The 18,866-nt window shown below is 44.6% G+C and overlaps 1 protein-coding gene across 1 annotated transcript; it reads right to left on the minus strand.

Moving 5' to 3' along the window:
- Positions 1-756: 756 nt before the first annotated feature.
- PDIA6 (protein disulfide isomerase family A member 6) lies at positions 757-15,875 on the minus strand. Its single transcript, XM_087774853.1, has 13 exons — positions 15,776-15,875; positions 12,903-13,044; positions 11,426-11,483; positions 10,563-10,689; positions 9,958-10,064; positions 8,364-8,497; positions 7,829-7,943; positions 6,753-6,893; positions 5,479-5,563; positions 5,312-5,384; positions 4,079-4,237; positions 2,004-2,100; positions 757-1,241 (listed from the first exon to the last, which is right to left on the minus strand). The coding sequence occupies exons 1-13, from the start codon at positions 15,807-15,809 to the stop codon at positions 1,173-1,175; spliced, it is 1,341 nt and encodes a 446-aa protein (XP_087630979.1). The 5' UTR covers positions 15,810-15,875; the 3' UTR covers positions 757-1,172.
- Positions 15,876-18,866: the final 2,991 nt, after the last annotated feature.

The raw sequence follows: 18,866 nt of genomic DNA on the forward strand, positions 1-18,866 counted from the left end.
AGTCCAGTTACTGTTGGCCGCCGTGGTTCTTGCGCTGCCTTGCATAGGGATGAGCTACGGGCGATCTCTTACAGACACGAGATGACAAATATCCATATTATTTCCTTGAAAGGAAGGGGAACTTTCAGTTCCTTCATTCCTTACTTATAAACAAGCTGATGAGGAGGGTCACTTCACTAGACACCGATACACAAGACATGGAGAGCAACAAAACAGGGTAGTATTTTTATTAAAAAAGCAGCAGCAACCATCCCTATTCCTGATTCCCCTTCCAAGGAAACAGCAATTTCCAATCAAAACAATGCCAGATGGGAAGTGAAGAAATATTAGATCCAATTTGCTGGAGACAGCACCGCGGTGTTTTTCTGTTAGCACCTGGAAATCCTCATGCCCTAAAAGGGGGATTAGCTTCGCTGCTAATCCCGGGGGAAAGAGACCAACAGCTCTCGCTGTTTCCCATAGCAGCAGCAACCCCACTTCCATTGTATTAGTGATCTTACAAAGTCTGGCACAAAGAAAGAGAAAGCCCCTGAGAAGGAACAGGAAAAGGAAGACTAAAGAGCATTTAAACTAAGATTGTCCCTCGAATCAGGCTTTAGGCCAAACCGTCAAGATCGTTCACAGCGAGGGGGTGGTTTAGGACTCCCCTCTGCACCAGCCTCTCTATTCTAGAGTTCATTTTTCAAGAGTCATCCAGAGTGGGATAGCTTTTACCACCTGCACCTTTGTTGCTCTATACAAGACTAACACTGTGTGTCAAAAATATTTTGTTTTATTCTTTAATTGAAACAGAAGCTGACCAGGTTTCACCTCCATGGAAAAAAAAAAAAATCAAATCACATTTAAAATTGGTTACACTAACAGCCTCCAGTAACACTCAAACAGCACACTATCAACAAAATAAAAACTAAGGTGTTCCAAAGAAATATCCATGTTGTCCTCAAAATATTTGTTACACAGAATACAATCAAGTTTACTGGTTATGACAATTCATAGAATTTCTGCAATGTTTTCTTGGAGATGCGTACAGTTCACTGCTGCAGTGCATCAAATAGCACAGCGCGTCACGTGCTATTTCTCCATAAAAAGGCCACTGGAATATCCATCTGATTGTGAACCAGGTTGCAATCTGCTGCGCAAACTCTCCCAAGAAAAGAAGTTTCCTGAAGATCTCACAGCTCATCTTTATCCCAGTCATCCAGATCCACATCACTGAGATCAATATCATCTTCAACCGGAAGCTGTGAAAAAGGGAAGGTTTTGAGGCACACGTTTAGGAGCACTTAACACTGGGACATCACTGACTTGGGAAGATGCTTACTGCATCCTGAGGGTAAAGCTCCTGCCCATCATCTCTTTCATTCATAAAAAAACTCAGAGTGTATTAAGCACAGGACAAGTGATCAGAGTTTAGACTAGAAGGTTGGTTTCTACTAATAAACTCCAGATAAAGGCAAATACAGATAAACTATGTAACAAAGCTACTAACATAGTCTATATTTTAATTCCACCTCAAGCAGATCAACGGATTGTAGTAACTTCGCTTCTTACAGCAACGTTGGACCTGAAGAACATAATCACTGTTACTACATGGGCTTTAGCTTACAAACTTTCTGACATGAAGACTTTGGTGGTAAGGTCAGCATATTGCAGAAGCAAAGTCTCCACAAATGTTCAGGTCTTGAATGCATACACTACCACCTCCCTTACTCAGCATGGGTAAGAACAGGTTTCAGCCTCACGGGATTCAACTTTCAGATTGCATCCTAACAGCTAGGCAGGAGTATCTGTCCACAATGTCAGATGATGAATCTGGTGTTTGGTCTGGTGGCAGGATTTAGATAATGGGAAACCATTGATTTAGATAATGGGAAACCATTAACACAACTTGCCACAACCTTTGAAGAACAAGAATTTTCACATTGCCAGTTATTGCTTACTCTATCCAGTCACTTCTGAACCTAGGAAATCATCAGCACTTTTAGAGATGGAGCACCTCTTACCTCACCATCTTTGCCATCCCAAGGTTCAACTGAATGAATTTTAGGGAAAGCTCCACCACCCACGGGGGCTGTAGAGCCACGACCAACAGACAGTTCCCTGAGAAAAAAATAAGTAAAATTTAAATTTAAGAAATTTCTCCAGTCTCCATCCACCCGGAACAGTGCCTGCTTCAGATAAGAGGAAGTTAACTTTGAAATCTGCTTGCATCCCTTGAAGCAAATCTAATCTGTCTGGAAGCAAAAGCTTTTCAAATTGAGATGCAGAAAATTAAAAAGAGCCCTTAAAGCAGCATTGTGAATTTACAATTGGATCCGAAGAGACAAACTATATGAACTACGCTGTTTCGTATTTCAGCAGTGCCCCTTGCAACACTCACCAAACACAGCCCCTGGAGCAGTATGTTGTGTATCACTTGAGGCAACTCCACGGAGTCTGTAATTCTAGTTTTGGAAGTCAACTGCAACCGTTACTTGAAATTGCTAGCGATCTTTTCTTAGTGGACTCTAAGCCTCCCTGGATTACAGTGGGTACAAGGTAACCAGCTTCTGCTTTGAGACACCCCATCTTGCACTTGCTAGTTAGGTTTGCTCAAAAAGCCTAACGTTAAAATCCTGAAGAGCTAATCCCTTTGCATTCTTTCAGAGGCAAATAACACCAGGTAAGTATTCCTCCCTATGTGGAGTCTACAATTTTTATGCTCTTCTCAGTGCTTATTTCCTTACTTTTGGTCAATACTGTGGACACTGCCTATTAGATTACAAAAGCTGCAGGCAGTGAGCCAAGTTAACAGCCAGCCACCCCAAATGTGGTTGTACTGCTTTCTCCAGGCAGCACGGCTGAGCTGAAGTGTCAAGTGAGAGATTATTCCAGCAAGTATTGCTCTGTAGTAAGACAACACCAAACCAATTATCTAATGCAATATAAGCTGTTAAGTTGGCTGTTGTGTCCTGAAGCATCATCCACCCTCAAGAGGAGAGGCTTCACTAAGATGGATTTTATAGACCAAGATAATTTGCCACGTCTGAGAAAGGCAGGCATTTCTCTCGCATGCATTAGTACAGACTGCCTGGTATTACTCTTCTTGCATCTGAATCCTAGATTGTACTTGATGCTCCAAGAACCTTCCCTTTTTGGCGCTAAGAAGAAAGTCTGATCGCTTACACAGGTAAGAGAACATAGCACTGTTTCCATTAATCCAGCAGGAACAGGGTTCAATTAATGGCAAGGCAGGGAGAGACTGTTGGATTTCCTTTTGCAATTCTGACTGTCCTTTGCCATTCTCCCAGCAAGGACATGGAAATAACACTGCTAATATAAGCTCTCAAAGGCTCTTACACCCCTTACGGCCACTGGTGTTTTACCCAGAAGCAGAGTCCTCACTTCGCTTTGACCGTGCCTAAGTAACGGTTTAAGTTTAGCTGCTCTGTTTCAGCGCTGCTGCCACCTTTGGTCCTCCGCCCCATTTCCTTTCTCCATTCAATTTTTCTCAGCACTGGCTCTTGCCCAGCTACGCAAGAGGCAGCTCCAGGGAACCTGAGCTGAGCAGAGAGCTATTGACTTTTTGGATGGATTGCTTCAGCTCCCCCAATTAGTTTATCAGATGCCAGGGGAATAGGGAAGAAGACAGGACTGGACCAAACCAGAAAGATAAACATACAGAACCTCAAGAACCTCAGCAACAGCCATTCAGATTCCCAAACTGAGAACTTCCCAATTACTAATCAGAATGCACCATTTGAATTAAATAGTATTGATTACCAAATCCCATTAATTTCTTGGGTTACCAGAGAACCAGAATTTTTCAAGATCAAAGCTCACTTCTGTTTTCAAACTGTTTTCAAAAGTTGTGCTAAAACTATCATTTAAGTCTAAATGTCCAACTTCTTAATTCTGTCCGCCACAAAAAGGTAGAGACTGCCTTAGTAGTTGCAATCCTCACTGAAATCATTCCCTTATTCCAGTGAATGCTCGTCGTCTTAATTCTCTTAATGTACAAGTCTTGTCTGATCCAGGAGATCCTGATTTTGGTCTAAAAGAGTCACAGAAAGATTTAGGTCACTTAAAGATTTCATACCTGAGAAACTCATTAATCCCTTGCTCACTAAACGATCCTTTCAAAAGAGCAAATTTCATCTTCCGAGCATTAACAGCTGCCATTGCTGGATACCCAAAGCCTCCAATCCCCAAAGAGCTCTCAAGATCTGACTGAGCACCTGCTTCTGTCCACAGCCACCTTGAGGAAAAGACAAAATAGAAAATGAATAATTAGGATAGGCACTACAGTCATTTTGAAGTCACACATATCCTGCAACCCTGCAGAGTTCAAGCTAGACTCTGAACTGCCCTTGACAGTGTTTGAAATCAGCAGGGAATAGCAGGGTCCTGATCTTGAACCATGTAACAGAAGAAAGCCCCTCCAGAACAGCACCTCTAGCCATGTTCACAGCCACTGAAAGCTGGAGCGGAAGAACAGCCATGAAAGACAGTCCAGGGAAAGAACTATGTTACCAAACCAAACAAATTGCTGCACTTTTGCCTATATTAAGCAAGGTTTTAAAATGGCTCAAGTCACAGCTCTAACCATGACAAAGTACTGCCCAAATCCCCCTGTAGAGGATTTCTGGCCAAAGACTGCAAGACCAGTATTTCACTCAGTATTAGTTCCTCACTGGTCAGGTCTCAGTTCCTCTAATGCTTAACAAGTCCCCTGAGGAACCTCTGCAACCAGCCAATCTCAGCATTTCCCCCCAGGCTTTCATGCCATTTTGCCTCCTTTTCACAGCAGTCAGTGTGCCAGAACAAGGCACCTCCCAGAGAAGTCCCAGAGATCCTAACCTCCACTTGAGAGGAGGAGGAGAAAAGGCAAAGCCTGCTGGCCTGCTTCTTTGCGAGCATGAAATTTGTTAGTAAACTGCTTTTTTTTTTTTTTTTTTTTTTGAGAATTCAATAGTTATACTGGCAAAGTCACCCACCAGCAAAAGACTCCAAAAGAAACTGGATAAATACTGCCCTAAAATATTTTAGCATTCAGGGCAAGAGTAAAAGATGCTTAATCTTAATCTCATTAATGCTTAGATATCACTTGTAAATGCAGGATTTGAGAGGTGGATGAAAAGACAAAAAAGTCAGCAGTTTATTCTAAAGCCACAGCATCCGCTCCTGCAGTACAGTTACTGAAATACCAAGATACACTATCCTGAACAGGAACAAGTCTTATCTGCAGATAAATCACTATCATACAAATTCTATCCCGTTAGCTCTAAAAATGCTCACATCTTTTCCAAGACCAGTCTACAATGACACTTACCCCCACATTTTCTTTTTGTATTTTTCAGCCATTTTTAACATGACATCCAGGTAAGAATTCCTCCCTGAAGCTCCTGTTTGTTAGACAGAATTGGGCAAGTTAAAAACCACAACTAACATGCTTTAAGTGACAAATTCATACAGAAGTTTGCTTGCTTCTATGTCTACCTGTATCAAGAATATGAGGCAGGACAGAAATGATGCAGAGCTGATGAGCATCACAGGTACTCTTCAGAACATCTTCATTAATTATCTAGAAGAAAACAGCAGAGTCAATAAGACTTGGTTACTCAGCTGTGACTGCACTTCCCTGCAACAGCCTGTCAGCTCCATCCTACAAGGTTACAAGCATTGAAACAACTTGACACAAAAGCTTAGGAGTCTCTCCTACTTCACCGGTCCACCAACACAAGACTAATGACAAAGGGTTCACAAAGTCTTCTGTTGAGACTTGCAGCAACAGGAAAGTAAGCGGTACCAAATAAGGCTTACAGAGAGCACAGGAAGATGTCACTTCTTGCTCAAAGTCACTGTCCTTGGAGCAGGGCTGGAAACAGCACACCCAGAGCTATGCATATGCCTGTAGGTTTCATTCATGGTACTGCTAGCATAAGGAGAGCCAGCAGGGTGCAGCATTTGCTGAAGATGAGCACATTTAATTAACAGAGCAATACCAGTTTTGTGTGATCTACCTTAAAAAGGAATCAATCCATTTATCTACACGAGTGGTCTCCAAACTTTGATTGTGCACCACTACCAGTAAAAAAAAAAAAATCTAAGCATGCAGCCCCAATAGATGTATAGCAGTTATATGCATGTACTACTGTACTAACATTATGTACATTATAAGGCGTACAGAAAATAGACATTTTAAAGGAGTGACAAAGATGAAGTAGACACCATTTAAAAATATTTTTTTTAATTTATTAGTGGTACAAATTTTTTTTCTTCCTGCACCCCAATGGATTGTCTTACACGCACCCCAGTTTGGAAACAACTGATCACCTACCAACATCAAGCTGAAACTAGAAGTCACTATACAGAGAGTGGAGCTTTTTGGACAAAAAGCCAGATTAGACATCATGCAACTTCTAACTGACAGGTTAAAAATGACAAAACCCTGCCCTCTTGTTGTAAGAAAAAAAGATGGGGCACAGAACCCAACCTTTTCACTCATTCCTCAAGAGAGGATTCAGACACCCTGGTACCATCCTGTCAGTGCCTTCACTGTATCAACTCTGATAATCTTTCAGTCAACAACAAATTAACAGTAAAAATTAAATAACAGCTGAATGATTAGACTTGTCATCCTTGACATTCTGCTGCAAAACAGTATGCAAGCAGCACACTTAGGCTCTTCTATTTACAGTTAATGTAGTCCTGTAAAAACAGCTGCAAAGGATATGATGGAAAAGCAATTTGAGAAAATAACGTAGAGGTACCTCCAGGAGCTCAGGTGGTGGGGCATTATCAGAAAACAGATCCAGAGCACGAGCAACGATATCAGATCTAGTTCTGCCACCATCGTAGTCAACAGGGTCTTCTCCTTTCTGGAAGATTTTAATTGTGGGAAATCCACGAATCTGCAAGACAAGTTTCAGCCATCAGCTCAAATAAATCTGAATATTTATGGTGGAAGTTATCTGCTACTCTGATGTATTCTAGATTAAGAGAAAGGGAAGAGATTTAACATCTCCACGAATCAAGTCTCACAGCATGTTATGACTGAACTGGAACAATTTTGTAGCTTCCTACTTGTGCAACAATTCAAAACAAGGCTAACATACACTGAAACACTGTTTCAGGTTTTAGGCCTGACAAACCACCAAGTTTCATATCAGTATAGACGCACCAAGCACTGCAGGTTTAAGTACCAGGAGGACTATCTTAATTTGTATTTCTTAAATGTTACTTTCCCGATTTGTCTGTGGGGAGACAGCACTGTGCCTACATGGCAGCAATCGGACCTTAAGCTCCCTCTGCTACGCTTCCAGTAAAACTTGCTCAGTCTTGCCGCTGAGCCATGTGCACTTACAGGGAAACAAAGCAGCACACTGTAAGCCCCCTGTACTGTATTAAAAATTAAAGACTATCAGTTCACTCTGGGCCCACGCCATAGCTGATCTGGGCAGCCAATACTGTCAGAGTGATCCCTGATTACTGGCTCCAAGATGTACAGGTACATGTGTGTGTTCTGGAGATGCCCAGCCAGCACACAAACAGTCTGAAAGGAGAGACCTCTCACTTCAAGTGATAAAGCTACACAAGACCTTATGGAAATAAACAGCCTTTTACATCAGCGACATCCAGATTTATTCCTTTCCTCTCACCTCATTTATTTGTATTGTTACTGACATTCAGGAATGAATTATTTGTGGAAAAGTGGTATGTGTCACTTCACATTATTTTTAGCACAACACATTTAAGTGGTACCAGATTAAGGAACAGTTCAGTAAGCACTGAAGGGAAATCTGACTTACTAGAGATGGACACTGTAACCACTGCAGAGCACACTCACCCCGTATCGGCTTGCCAGCATCTGATTGACTGTTGCATCTACTGCAGCCAGCTTGACTTTTCCCTTTGTTTGTTCCTTCACCTCAGTGGCAGCAGCTGCCCATTCTGGCTCCAGGCTGAAAAACAAAGAGCATGAGTGCTCCAAGTTCTCGGAGCTAGCAAAAGCATACCACATTCCAACATTATGTAGCATACTCCACTCAGGAAAAGAAAAAATAAAGTCTCTGCAGAGAATGACAGCTAGGAGGGTTATTCCAAGTGAGACTGAAGTCTTTCATCTGAATGAAGAGGCTGATATAAACTTCTGGATCTTATTTCCACTGGTAACTTGGAATTTTACTGCTAAGGAGGAGTGCAGCTAGAGCAGCACCAAGGTGCACTGAGCAGGAGAAGTCCACATAGTTTTGTTAAAACACCTTACAGAAAACCCTACTTCTGATATACCAGAGATGCAAGGTCCGTTTTAGCGGATTCAGAGTATGGCACAAAAACAAGCACTAATGGGAACTGAATTGTTAAAGAAAAACCTCACGTACTTTTTGCAGTGCCCACACCATGGGGCATAAAACTCCACCATCCACACATCGTCACTATTTATGACGTTCTTATCAAAGCTGTCATCAGTCAGCTCAATCACATCCTTCTTATCTCCACCTCCGCTCTCTCGGCTCTGTAAGAAACAAACAGACTCTCACATAAGAAGTAACCAAAATTGGTTTCCCACACAAGCCATCTCCTGTGTGTCATGTCGTACCAAATGGTTTTTATTTGAATGAGATACAAAACAGGCAGCGTTAGGTCATACAACTTTCCCATTTTAGAACTGACAATACACATAGCCTACTCCCACAGCACTTTCAAGAAACAGCAAGTGAACCTTCTCTAAAAAAAAAAAAAAGATAAATCAGGTCAAACTCACTAACAGGGAGATGTGGGAACACTTCCCTAGTTCTTCATGCTCTGATCTGTCCAAGAACAAAGTGCTCTCCAGACCCCCCTCCCCACCGTGCCCTGGTTTCCAGGCAAAACAAACATGTGAGTGCAATACACACTACAGGGTACAGCCCACCCAGGTCTTTTATCTGGCCAACCTGAGGATGTCAGAGCATACTTGCTCCATGATTTAGAAACAGCAGTAGGAGCCAGAAGCTTTTCAATTTGCCTTCAGGGAGAAATCCAGCAAACCAACTTCAGAAGAACACTATCAAATTAAAAAACAACTCATCCATGTAGCTTAGACTAGGATTAGGCAAATGGTACCTCAATGAGTTAGAGAATGCCGCTAACAGGGACTTCAAAGTTCAAAGGGAGATGCCAAGTCTTGCAGCTGGGTAAGAACAACCCCATGCACACGTACATGCTGGGGACTGACTAGCTGGAAAGCAGCTTTTCAAAGAGGGACCCGACGGTCCTGGTGGACAAGTTGTACATGAGCCAGCAATGCACCCCTGTGGCAAAGGTGGCCAACAGCCTCCTGAGCTGCTTTAGGGAGAGCTGCCAGCAGGTCTGGGGAGGTGATCTTTCCCTCTGCTCAGCACTGTGTGAAACATCTGGAGTGCTGGGCCCGGTTCTGGGCTCCACAGTATAAGAGGCATGCACACACTGGAGCAAGTCCAGCCAAGGGTCAAAGCTGATTAAGGGCTTTGAGCATCTGATGTGTGATGAGAGGTTGAGAAAGCTGGTATTGCTCAGCTGGAAAGAGAGAAGGCTCGGTGTGGATCCTATCCATGTACATAAATACCTGAGTGGAGGGGAGTAAAGAAAACAAAGGCAGCCTCTTCTCTGCAACGCCCAGTGACAGGACAAAAAGTAAGTTGAAATACAAGAATTTCATTTAAACATAAAAGAAAACTTGTCTACTGTAAGGGTGGTCAAACACTGGAACAGGTTGCCCAAAGAACGCAGTTTGTGTGGAGTCTCAGTCCTTGGAGACACTCACAACTTGATGGGACACAGTCCTGAGCAATCTGCTCTAGTTGACCCTGCACTGGGTGCGGGGCTGGACTAGACAACCTCCAGAGGTCCCTTCCAACTTCAACTATTCTGTCAACAGAGTCAGGAGCACAAGCCCTGATCTCCTGTACAGCACAGTCTCCAGTTGAAAACAAACCCACACATTCCCTCAAATACCTGTTTCCCAGAACTATATCCTCCACTTCTGCCACTAAGACGGTCTTTCACCAGGGACCGAAGAGCACTTAGAGCAGCATCAACAATGGCGTCACTTGTCCTGCCACCTGAAACACAGCAAAATCAGTGTTTAAAGCATCAAAAGGCCAGTTTAAGGTAGGCCCCTGAGTTAATTACAAACTTAATATGCCCTCACCCGAAGCATTTTTCAGGAAAAGCAGGACTGGACTATGAGTGATATGGTACTAGTGATGGGACAACACTGACAAACACAAGCAGCAGGATTGACTTCACTCCACTTTTTAACTAACTACCTTATCTGATGGGGGGTGACTGTGGCAAGCTCCCAGTAAACAGGAAGAAAGGAATAATTCTTTGGAACTGCCTATCAACCTTCACCAACTACAAACTGCAGGTGGGACTGTTAGCCCACGCTAAGACATGCACAATTTGGTCAAACAAGTCCCACCCATCTGTCTCTCAGTTACTAGAAGCACTAGACAGGAAGGAAACACCACACAAGACAGCATTAACAGCAGCAACCATAATTACTGTATTCAGAGAGGTTTTTAGGCATGCAACATGTGAAAGAGCATCACATTTACCCTGATAATCCTCTGCTTTGTTTTTGTTCGCTCCAAATATCTTGATAGTTGGAAACCCTCTGACTCCATACTGTCCACCCAAGGACTGATGCTTATCTGCATCTACTGCACCTACTTTCACTACACCCTGTGGAAATAAAAAACAACAACTAAGACAAGACTTCTACAATGACTTAACACATTTCATACTCTGTGCGTGCTGGAGAGAGAGTTACTAGGAAAGTAAGAAAACAGTCACTAGAAGAGAGGTGTTATCCCCTGAGAAGCATTAAACAACAGAACATCATATATGTCCATTTCTTTCTTCACCCTGACAAATCAAATTTTAAATTGTTTGGGTTTTTTTTTTGTTGGGTTTTTTGTTTGTGGGTTGTTTTTTTTTTAGGGGAATACATTTTGCATAGGCAAGAGTTCAGCAAATCGCTACATAACCAAATTTTCTGTAATTAAAGAAATACTCATCGCCTATAGCTTACAAAGCTGTGTTCCTATATTCAGTTCATGCTGTTCCCATACTTCAGAGGCAGGTGACAGGACAGCAAGGAAGAAAAGAGAAACATGCTATTTTGGGGGACGGCTGGATTCTAATGCCTTCTGGTGCTGTTAAAAGCAGTCCTGGAAAACAGTAATGGGAATTCACAGGGACAGAATGGACTTGCTTCCTCTACAATTCAATGGCTTCTTTTAAAAAAAAAAAAAGAAAAACCCACAAAAATCCCAATTTCTTCTCTGGCTGGACAAGTATGATTAAAGTAATATGGTTTTGGGGACCAAACCTCACCTCCGTGTTCCCAAGCCAGACAACAAACAGCCAAACTCTCCTCAATTCATTGCCACAAGCACATTTGAAAGGTTAAACTTACTTTTAATGCTGTTGCTGCTTTCTTCCACTCAGGGGTTAGTCTTTGACAATGACCACACCTTTTAGAAAAAAGAAAACAAACAGTAACTGTCATTCAGATCTGATAACTATTTCACAGATTGGCCTTGTTGGGTTTGCAATTACAGAACAGCTGCTCACAGCAAATTGTGTGAGACTGAAGGTCTAGTCATGAAGATGGGAAGAGGCTATGCCACAACATCACATCATCACTCAGACTTCAGAAGAAAAGCCTTCACATGTATTATATAAGTGCATACACACCCACGCACATATAGATACACACATCTCAAAAGCTACCTGGTGTTCCTAACACGGAGGCAAACTTGAGCACCAAAATTCAGATCTGCACACTAGCCCACTTGTTGCAAGCTAAAATGGACCCATGATGAGGCCTGAAAAAATTATTCTAGAGGTAACTTCTTAACTAGTAAGCAACATCATCTCCTGGAGGTCGTCTGGGGGAGAAGACCAACAGTGACTGGCAACTGGTGTATAATCACAGCACCACAAGTCTGTAGGGAAAGAGGAGCTGCCAATTTATTTATACTTGTTCTACACTTTATTACCATAAAGCTTCCCGTTGCCCGTAAAGCTGCAACAACACTAGGAGAGGCACAGCAAGCTTTCCCCTAAACTTCTCAGTCCAGACACAGTCAGGCTGTTGCAATGAAAGGCCCTTTTCTCCAGAACATAGAGCTTTGATGGCAACAGCACAGAAGATTTGTGCAAAGGTGGAATATAATCACCAGAATTTACATGGAAGATACTCCATGCTCTGGAGATAGAGGTGCTAAATTAAGGTGCACAAAGCTGGTATTTTTCAATGGAAACTGGAAATTCTAAGTGTGAATTCAGATCTGTGCTTTCACATCGGAATCAGGTTCAGAAAAACAGAAGTGAGGGGCCCTCTCACTTACCTACTGCACTTTGATCAGTGATTTTTAATACTAATTTCCGTAGAAAAATTCAAGTAATAAAATGGCATGCAAGGTTTTCATAGAATCACAGAATGCCAGGTTGGAAGGGACCTCAAGGATCATCTGGTCCAACCTTTCTTGGCAAAAGCAGGCTCTAGAGAAGATGGCCCAGCACCCTGTCTAGCCAAATCTTTAAAGTGTCCCATGTTGGGGAATCCACCACTTCCCTGGGGAGATTATTCCAATGGCTGATTGTTCTCATTGTGAAAAATTTTTCTCTTGTGTCCAACTGGCATCTCCCCAGGAGTAACTTGTACCCGTTACCCCTTGTCTTTTCCATGTGACTCCAATTCCTGCCTTTTTCCCTAGTGAGGATATTTAAAATAGGAATCCCAGATACAGCTACTTTGCTGGTCATGAGGCCATCAAACCGATAACTATGCTGCCAACAACTGAATGAAACCCTGGACTGATCAGCACCAGATTAGTATGCTGCTCCTCCATGACAAGAGCAAGCAAGTACACAGCTGTAATTCTTACCATGGGGCATAGAACTCCACGAGCCACAGGCTCTCACTCTGAATGACCTCCTTGTTGAAGTTAGTTGGTGTTAGCTCTATCACATCATCACTGGCCGAATATAAACCATTAACTGCCAGGAATAACGTGCAGCTCACTGTGCCTAGAACAAAAAGCAAAGCAATCAGCATTCCTGCAGAACACTTACGATTCTCCTGTTGCCATGGCTAAATCATCTCTCCACCCCCTGCAAATCAGCAGGTAAAAGGGAAAGGGATTTCAGTTTGACAAGAAAAAAAAAAAAGGAAGTTAAAGCAAGATATATGCTTTCCCTCCTCACTTAAATCATGATTCCACAGGATCATGTAATATATTCTCTGTGCCTAAAGCTAGCTGGAGTTATGCCACTCCTGCTATCGCTCTCCAGAGAGCATTTTGTCAAAGCTGCTACCCTAACTACTACTGGTATAAGACCAGCAGACTTTCCACGCAGATCCCCACGATCAGCTACATGTTATTTCAGTTCTTTCTCACAGAAACTCCTAAGCCAATTGCCCACACCTCTTGCACAGCAGGCACTGAAACACATCTTTCATAGGATCACGTAATGCAGGACTGTCCCAACGAGTCTTAGTACAGTTACGCCGATATTAGGACCAGCACTTGATGCACTGGGAGCGTAAGGAGCTCCTTTATTCTTGCTCATGAGGATCTTAGTCTACCATTGATTTGTTCCTCTAGCAACAGACTGGAGAACAACAGCTAAATCTCTCTGGTTAACAACTCAAGCACTCTTAGAACGAAAAAAAAAAAAAAAATCATTAAAAGGTACAAGGAAATTGCTTTCTCTTAAGAAAGACTGCATACTTCTTGGTCACTTCTAGATCTTATTATTGCTTGAGACTTTGCATGTAAAACCTCGTACTCCTTCCTTCTACCTCGTCAGAGAGACTGAGAGACAACTCGATGAAAGATGACAAGCATCTCTAACAAAATCCACATAGCAAAAGACTTTTTTTCTTAATCCACTAAAGACTGGAGGGAGTAAGAGCTCAGACACCGAAGTTAGAACTAGGCAAAAAATAGTTAGCTTTGCTGTGAGTGGTTAATAACTTGAATAGGAAGCTGCACATTCTCTCTCAAGACTGAACATGAGAGGAAGATACAGTTCAGCGATGCAGAAACTGTACAGCACGTGGTACGCAGACTGCACAGCATCACCTATGCTTTATCAGTCCCGCTCAAGAAAAGCCAGTTTCATTACACCTATTCTGCAGGTGAGAGAAGCTGAAAGAAAGAACATCTTCCAGCTTACTCAACCAGAGATCAGGGCTGAACTGCCACACTGCAACCCAGTGCCCCATCCATCGCACCACTCCTCCTCCTAACGGCTTCTTCTAGCCCTAGGACCCAAGCGCTTTCCGTTGGGGTGATCCAAGCTGGTTTCCACCACCAGATTTACACATGAGATCGGCTCTCTCCTTTCAGTATGCCCACACACAAGCAACGCTTCATCAGCACTGATGAACTGACTTCCAAGGCAATCTGTGGCTGTCACAGCATGTTACGGTGACCTACAACACCAGCTGCTGCTGGGGCAGAGTAAGAAAACAAGGATGCAAAAAGCTACTGGAATGATACAGCCACTCTTAAGAGAGAAACACTTCTTTAGATGGAATGAGACCATTAATTTGAAATCAGCATATTTGGCATCACCTAAATCTATCTGTGGCAGAATATATTCAGAAGCTGAACAGACTTCACTCAGCCGTTTCTGTCACTTCAAATAGAGAAGTCCTGGCTTATGCAAAAACACCTGCTAAAGAGAACTAACAAAAGTGAGCACATGGTAAAACTCACTACCGCTGCATTTTTTTTTTAAACTATGACTCATGAACTGGTGGCACAATTTTCTTTTCTACAGTGAAATATTCAAGGTTTAATTCATCTTTAGCAAATAAAAAAAAAATCATTTTCTTACAAGCATTTAAGCCACGAAAATGCAAATCTGTCCTTGATATTAAGGCAAGAAAAAAAAATCTCAGATAATCTGATTTCAAAAGTTGTCTTCTAATGTAAGCAAATTACATAGGCAGGAGCGATGTTGAACCAACTAAGGCAGCTCCATGCTGGCATTACTAGTCCTCATGGAAAAACCCAGCTGTAACTCTGCAGAGCTGTGAAGAAAAGCTTTTGCTACGGGATAACGATGATGAACTCCCTCCTCAGAACACCCGCACCTCCTGCAGCGGAGCTCGGTGCGCCGAGGACCGCAGGCCCCTGCCCGCCCGCACTCGGTGACCGAGAGCCCGCCCCGTCGGGCTCCCCGCAGGGCCCCGAGGCAGGCGCGGAGCAGCCGCAGGGAGCTGCTCGCCGCAGGAGACCCAGCAGCGGCGGGGGGCAGAGGAAGCACCGCTCCCCACGGACTCCTCCTTTTGTCTTCAGCCCCTGCTTCCTCACCGCCCCTGCAGCGCCGGGTCCCAGGTCAGGGCCGCCGGGCAAGCAAAGCATCACCGCTTACTGGAAACCAAGGAGGTTTGCTTTAATGAGGGCGAGAGACAAGCACCATTTTCTTTAATTTTTTTTCGTTGCTGGGACCTTTAGGCCGCCCCCCTGCGCTCCGGGAACCCACCCAGCAACGGGGGCGCGCCCCCGTCCGTCCCCCCCCGCCGGCTCGGACCGGCGATAGCCGAAGTGCGGCTGCGGGCGCCCGCCACTCCAGGACTCGCCCGCCCCACCACCGGCTCCGAGCCCGTCCCCAGCGGCCGCCCGCTCAGCCCCCTCCCGCCACGACGGGCCCGCGCCCCGGGCAGGGCACGGAGAGCCGGGAAGGGGGAAGCCGCGCCCCGCCGCCGCGCCCCCCGTCCCCTCAGCGGCTGCCCCGCGGCTCCTACCCCACCAGAGACGGCCCGCGGCACGCGCCCCCATGGCTGCCCGCCGCTCCCTCGGCCGCCGCTCCTAGAGCCTGCGCGCCCCGCCCGCGCCCCGCGCGTTCCCTGCCGTGGCCGCCGCCCATTGGCGGCGCCGGCGCTCGCGCACGGGCATAGCCAATGGGGAGCGGCCGCGTCAGTCGCTGCGGGGCGCGGGTGGGCGGAGGAGTCTCTGAGGGGCGGAGGAGGAGGAGAGTGGCCGGGCCGGGCCGGGCCGGGCCGGAGCCAAAGTCGGGCCTTGGGGGGGGGCTGGGAGCTGCCGAGGGCAGGAGGGTGGCGGCGGTGTTCCTTGTCAGCAGGCTGGCCCCCGGAAAACACCCTCTCCTCCTGCTTCCAGCAGCTTCCCAGGGAAGCCAGAGTACCCCCAGCCACTCCCCGCCTCACAGCGCTGGGGGCTGCCTGGGCCCGGGCTGAATCCCACGCAGGCCTTCAGCGCGAAGGAAGGCAGGCCAGTGTTTTGTCCTGTTTGGTGCCCGAGCTTTGGTACTGCCTGCAAGTGCATACTAAGTCTCGAGGACTTGACAGTCTAAACGGTGTCACTGTGAAAAGCGGGACTGGCATCTAGAATCGAAAAAATTTTATTTGCAAGCCACAAGCTGGCATGTAAAAGTAGAAATTAGCTGAGCTGCATCTGCTGTAGGCCAAGGAAATAGAAGCAGGGGGAGGGGAGGGCTGGTGCATGCTCATACAAGTGCTGTTAAAACCCAGATAGACTGCCTGCGTCCAGCTGAGACTTGGAAAGCTTAGGTCCAGCAGCACTATATATAAATATATATATGTATATGTGTATATATGTATATACATATAGCTATTTTGTATGAAAAATAAGCATCCCAGTTCAAAAGCTCTGGAAGCAACCGATTCAAAAAGCTGATTGTTCCCCCCCAGCAATGACTGCACACTGCAGGAGGGTACTAGAGCTTGGGGCTATGTTGTTGGTGGGCATAGATCCAGACAAAGACTTTTGCAGAGCTAGGACTCAACGATTAAATGAGCTGTGAATGTTTAGTGTAGTAGTAGTAGTAGCTGAACTTAATGTACCATTGAAATAGAAGTTTTCAGCAGTTGGATCTGAAGTCTAAATTTTACCCCCGTCCACACACCCATTACTTCATGCTCACAAGTAGCATTTTTCAGTACTATTAAGTCCTGCTTTTTGAGAGTATGAAATTGTGAGCACAGTAGTGAGAACGGGCAGCCATTTTCACACTCAGGTTGTTTCAGAAATGGAGGAACAGGGATGCATGAAATAAAGTTTTAATGAGCATGGCTACAAAATATTGGCATTTTGGCATTTCCATCCATAAAAGGGCAGCCTGCTGAGTGGGCAGGTTCAAGTTTGTGGCGATTCCTAGTTCTTAAGATAAAACATACCTCACCTCTTATTTTACTGACTCCTGAAGCAAACAGGAGCTGCTTTGCAGACCATCCTTCCCAAGGAAATGAGTATTTCTCTTACGTTTCTCTTATGTTCCACCAGTACGATGAAGAAAGTAAACATGACATCTTGGGGCACTATTGAGCAGTTAGCATGACATTAGCTCCAGGTAAAATCCTCAAAACCAGAAATAATTGAAGGATAATTTTGTGGCATGTAAATTGGCAGAGAAAATTGATAGTTTTGGGGGGGGGCTGGCTAATAGAATGAACTGCATAGAGGTAATGTGTTCTATTTTTCATCAGTGTCATGCAATAGTAAGTTGAATGGCTGTGTTTAACATTTCTATAGCACCAAGAAGCATATGTTAAAGTACTTATTGCCAAATAAGAAGCTTTTAACACAGATCTTTACTGACTCCATAAATTCCTAGTGACTTTCTACAGGAAACGATTCTACACCAGGAGCTATTCAACATTTTTATGTGTGTTCTGGAAATACACGTAAGATAGTGCTGATAAAACCTGCACCAACACAAATATTAGTAGAGTGATAAATAGCAGTGAAAACAGGGCAACGGTACAAGGTATTTAATAAATGAACTGCATTCAGACAAAATGCATTAAGAGTTTTAATGAGTTCGCATGGGGCTTTACTGTCTTAGTGAAGACAGTACTTGAATGGAGTCTCTGAAAGAGATTTAGATGCTGTTTCTCCATTGCAGCATGAACTTCTGTTATATTACTGGCAAAAAAACTCGTGTGACTCATGGCTACATAAAAAGGGGAATAATGGAAAGATACTTTGCCTGCAGAGGTTCATGAGACAAGTTATTGAGCCTGTATTTTAAAAGGTAGAGGTAATTGCAGGGACAGGATTAGAACGGACTTTGCAGATTTGCTGCCTGGCAGAAAAGGACCTGGGGGTGTTGGCTGACACCAGTGTGTGCTCAGGTGGCCAAGAGGGCCAATGGCATCCTGGCTTGTATCAGGAATAGTGTGGCCAGCAGGACCAGAGAGGTGATAGTGCCCCTGTACTCATCACTGGTGAGGCCGCACCTCGAGTACTGTGTTCAGTTTTGGGCCCCTCACTACAAGAAGGACATCGAGGTGCTGGAGTGTGTCCAGAGAAGGGCAATGAAGCTGGTGAAGGGTCTGGAGCACAAGGCTTATGAGGAGCGGCTGAGGGAACTGGGGTTGTTTAGTCTAGAGAAAAGGAGGCTGAGGGGAGACCTTATTGCTCTCTACAACTACCTGAAAGGAGGTTGTAGCGAGGTGGGGGTCGGTCTCTTCTCCCAAGTAACAAGCGATAGGACAAGAGGAAATGGCCTCAGGGGAGGTTTAGGTTGGTTATTAGGAAAAATTTGTTCACTGAAAGGGTGGTCAGGCATTGGACCAGGCTGCTGAGGGAAGTGGTTGAGTCTCCATCCCTGGAGGTATTTAAAAGCTGTGTAGATGTGGTGCTTAGGGACATGGTTTAGTGGTGGACTTGGCAGTGCTACATTAACGGTTGGACTCAGTGATCTTAAAGGTCTTCCAACCTAAACGATTCTATGATTCTATGATTTCCGAGGTCAGCACACTGATATAGCAGATGTGGTTTCATATATGAGTCTGTGAGACCTCATGGATGCGTGCAGGGAACCAGCTGATACAAAACCTGCAATTAATTACCAGA

The sequence above is a fragment of the Nipponia nippon genome, unplaced genomic scaffold (assembly GCF_047370975.1).
Source record: "Nipponia nippon isolate SJK-2023a ecotype South Korea unplaced genomic scaffold, ASM4737097v1 scaffold_4, whole genome shotgun sequence".
Classification (NCBI taxonomy): domain Eukaryota; kingdom Metazoa; phylum Chordata; class Aves; order Pelecaniformes; family Threskiornithidae; genus Nipponia; species Nipponia nippon.

Bases quoted from the DNA above. Each gene is read 5' to 3' on its own strand.
- PDIA6 (XM_087774853.1), bottom strand. From the start codon at position 15,809: ATGGGGGCGCGTGCCGCGGGCCGTCTCTGGTGGG. The intron at 8,498-9,957 runs GTATTTGAGGGA...TGTTTCTTACAG, and splicing joins GATATAGTTCTGGGAAACAG to AGCCGAGAGAGCGGAGGTGG. The intron at 5,564-6,752 runs GTACCTCTACGT...GTTTTCTTCTAG, and splicing joins CACCACCTGAGCTCCTGGAG to ATAATTAATGAAGATGTTCT.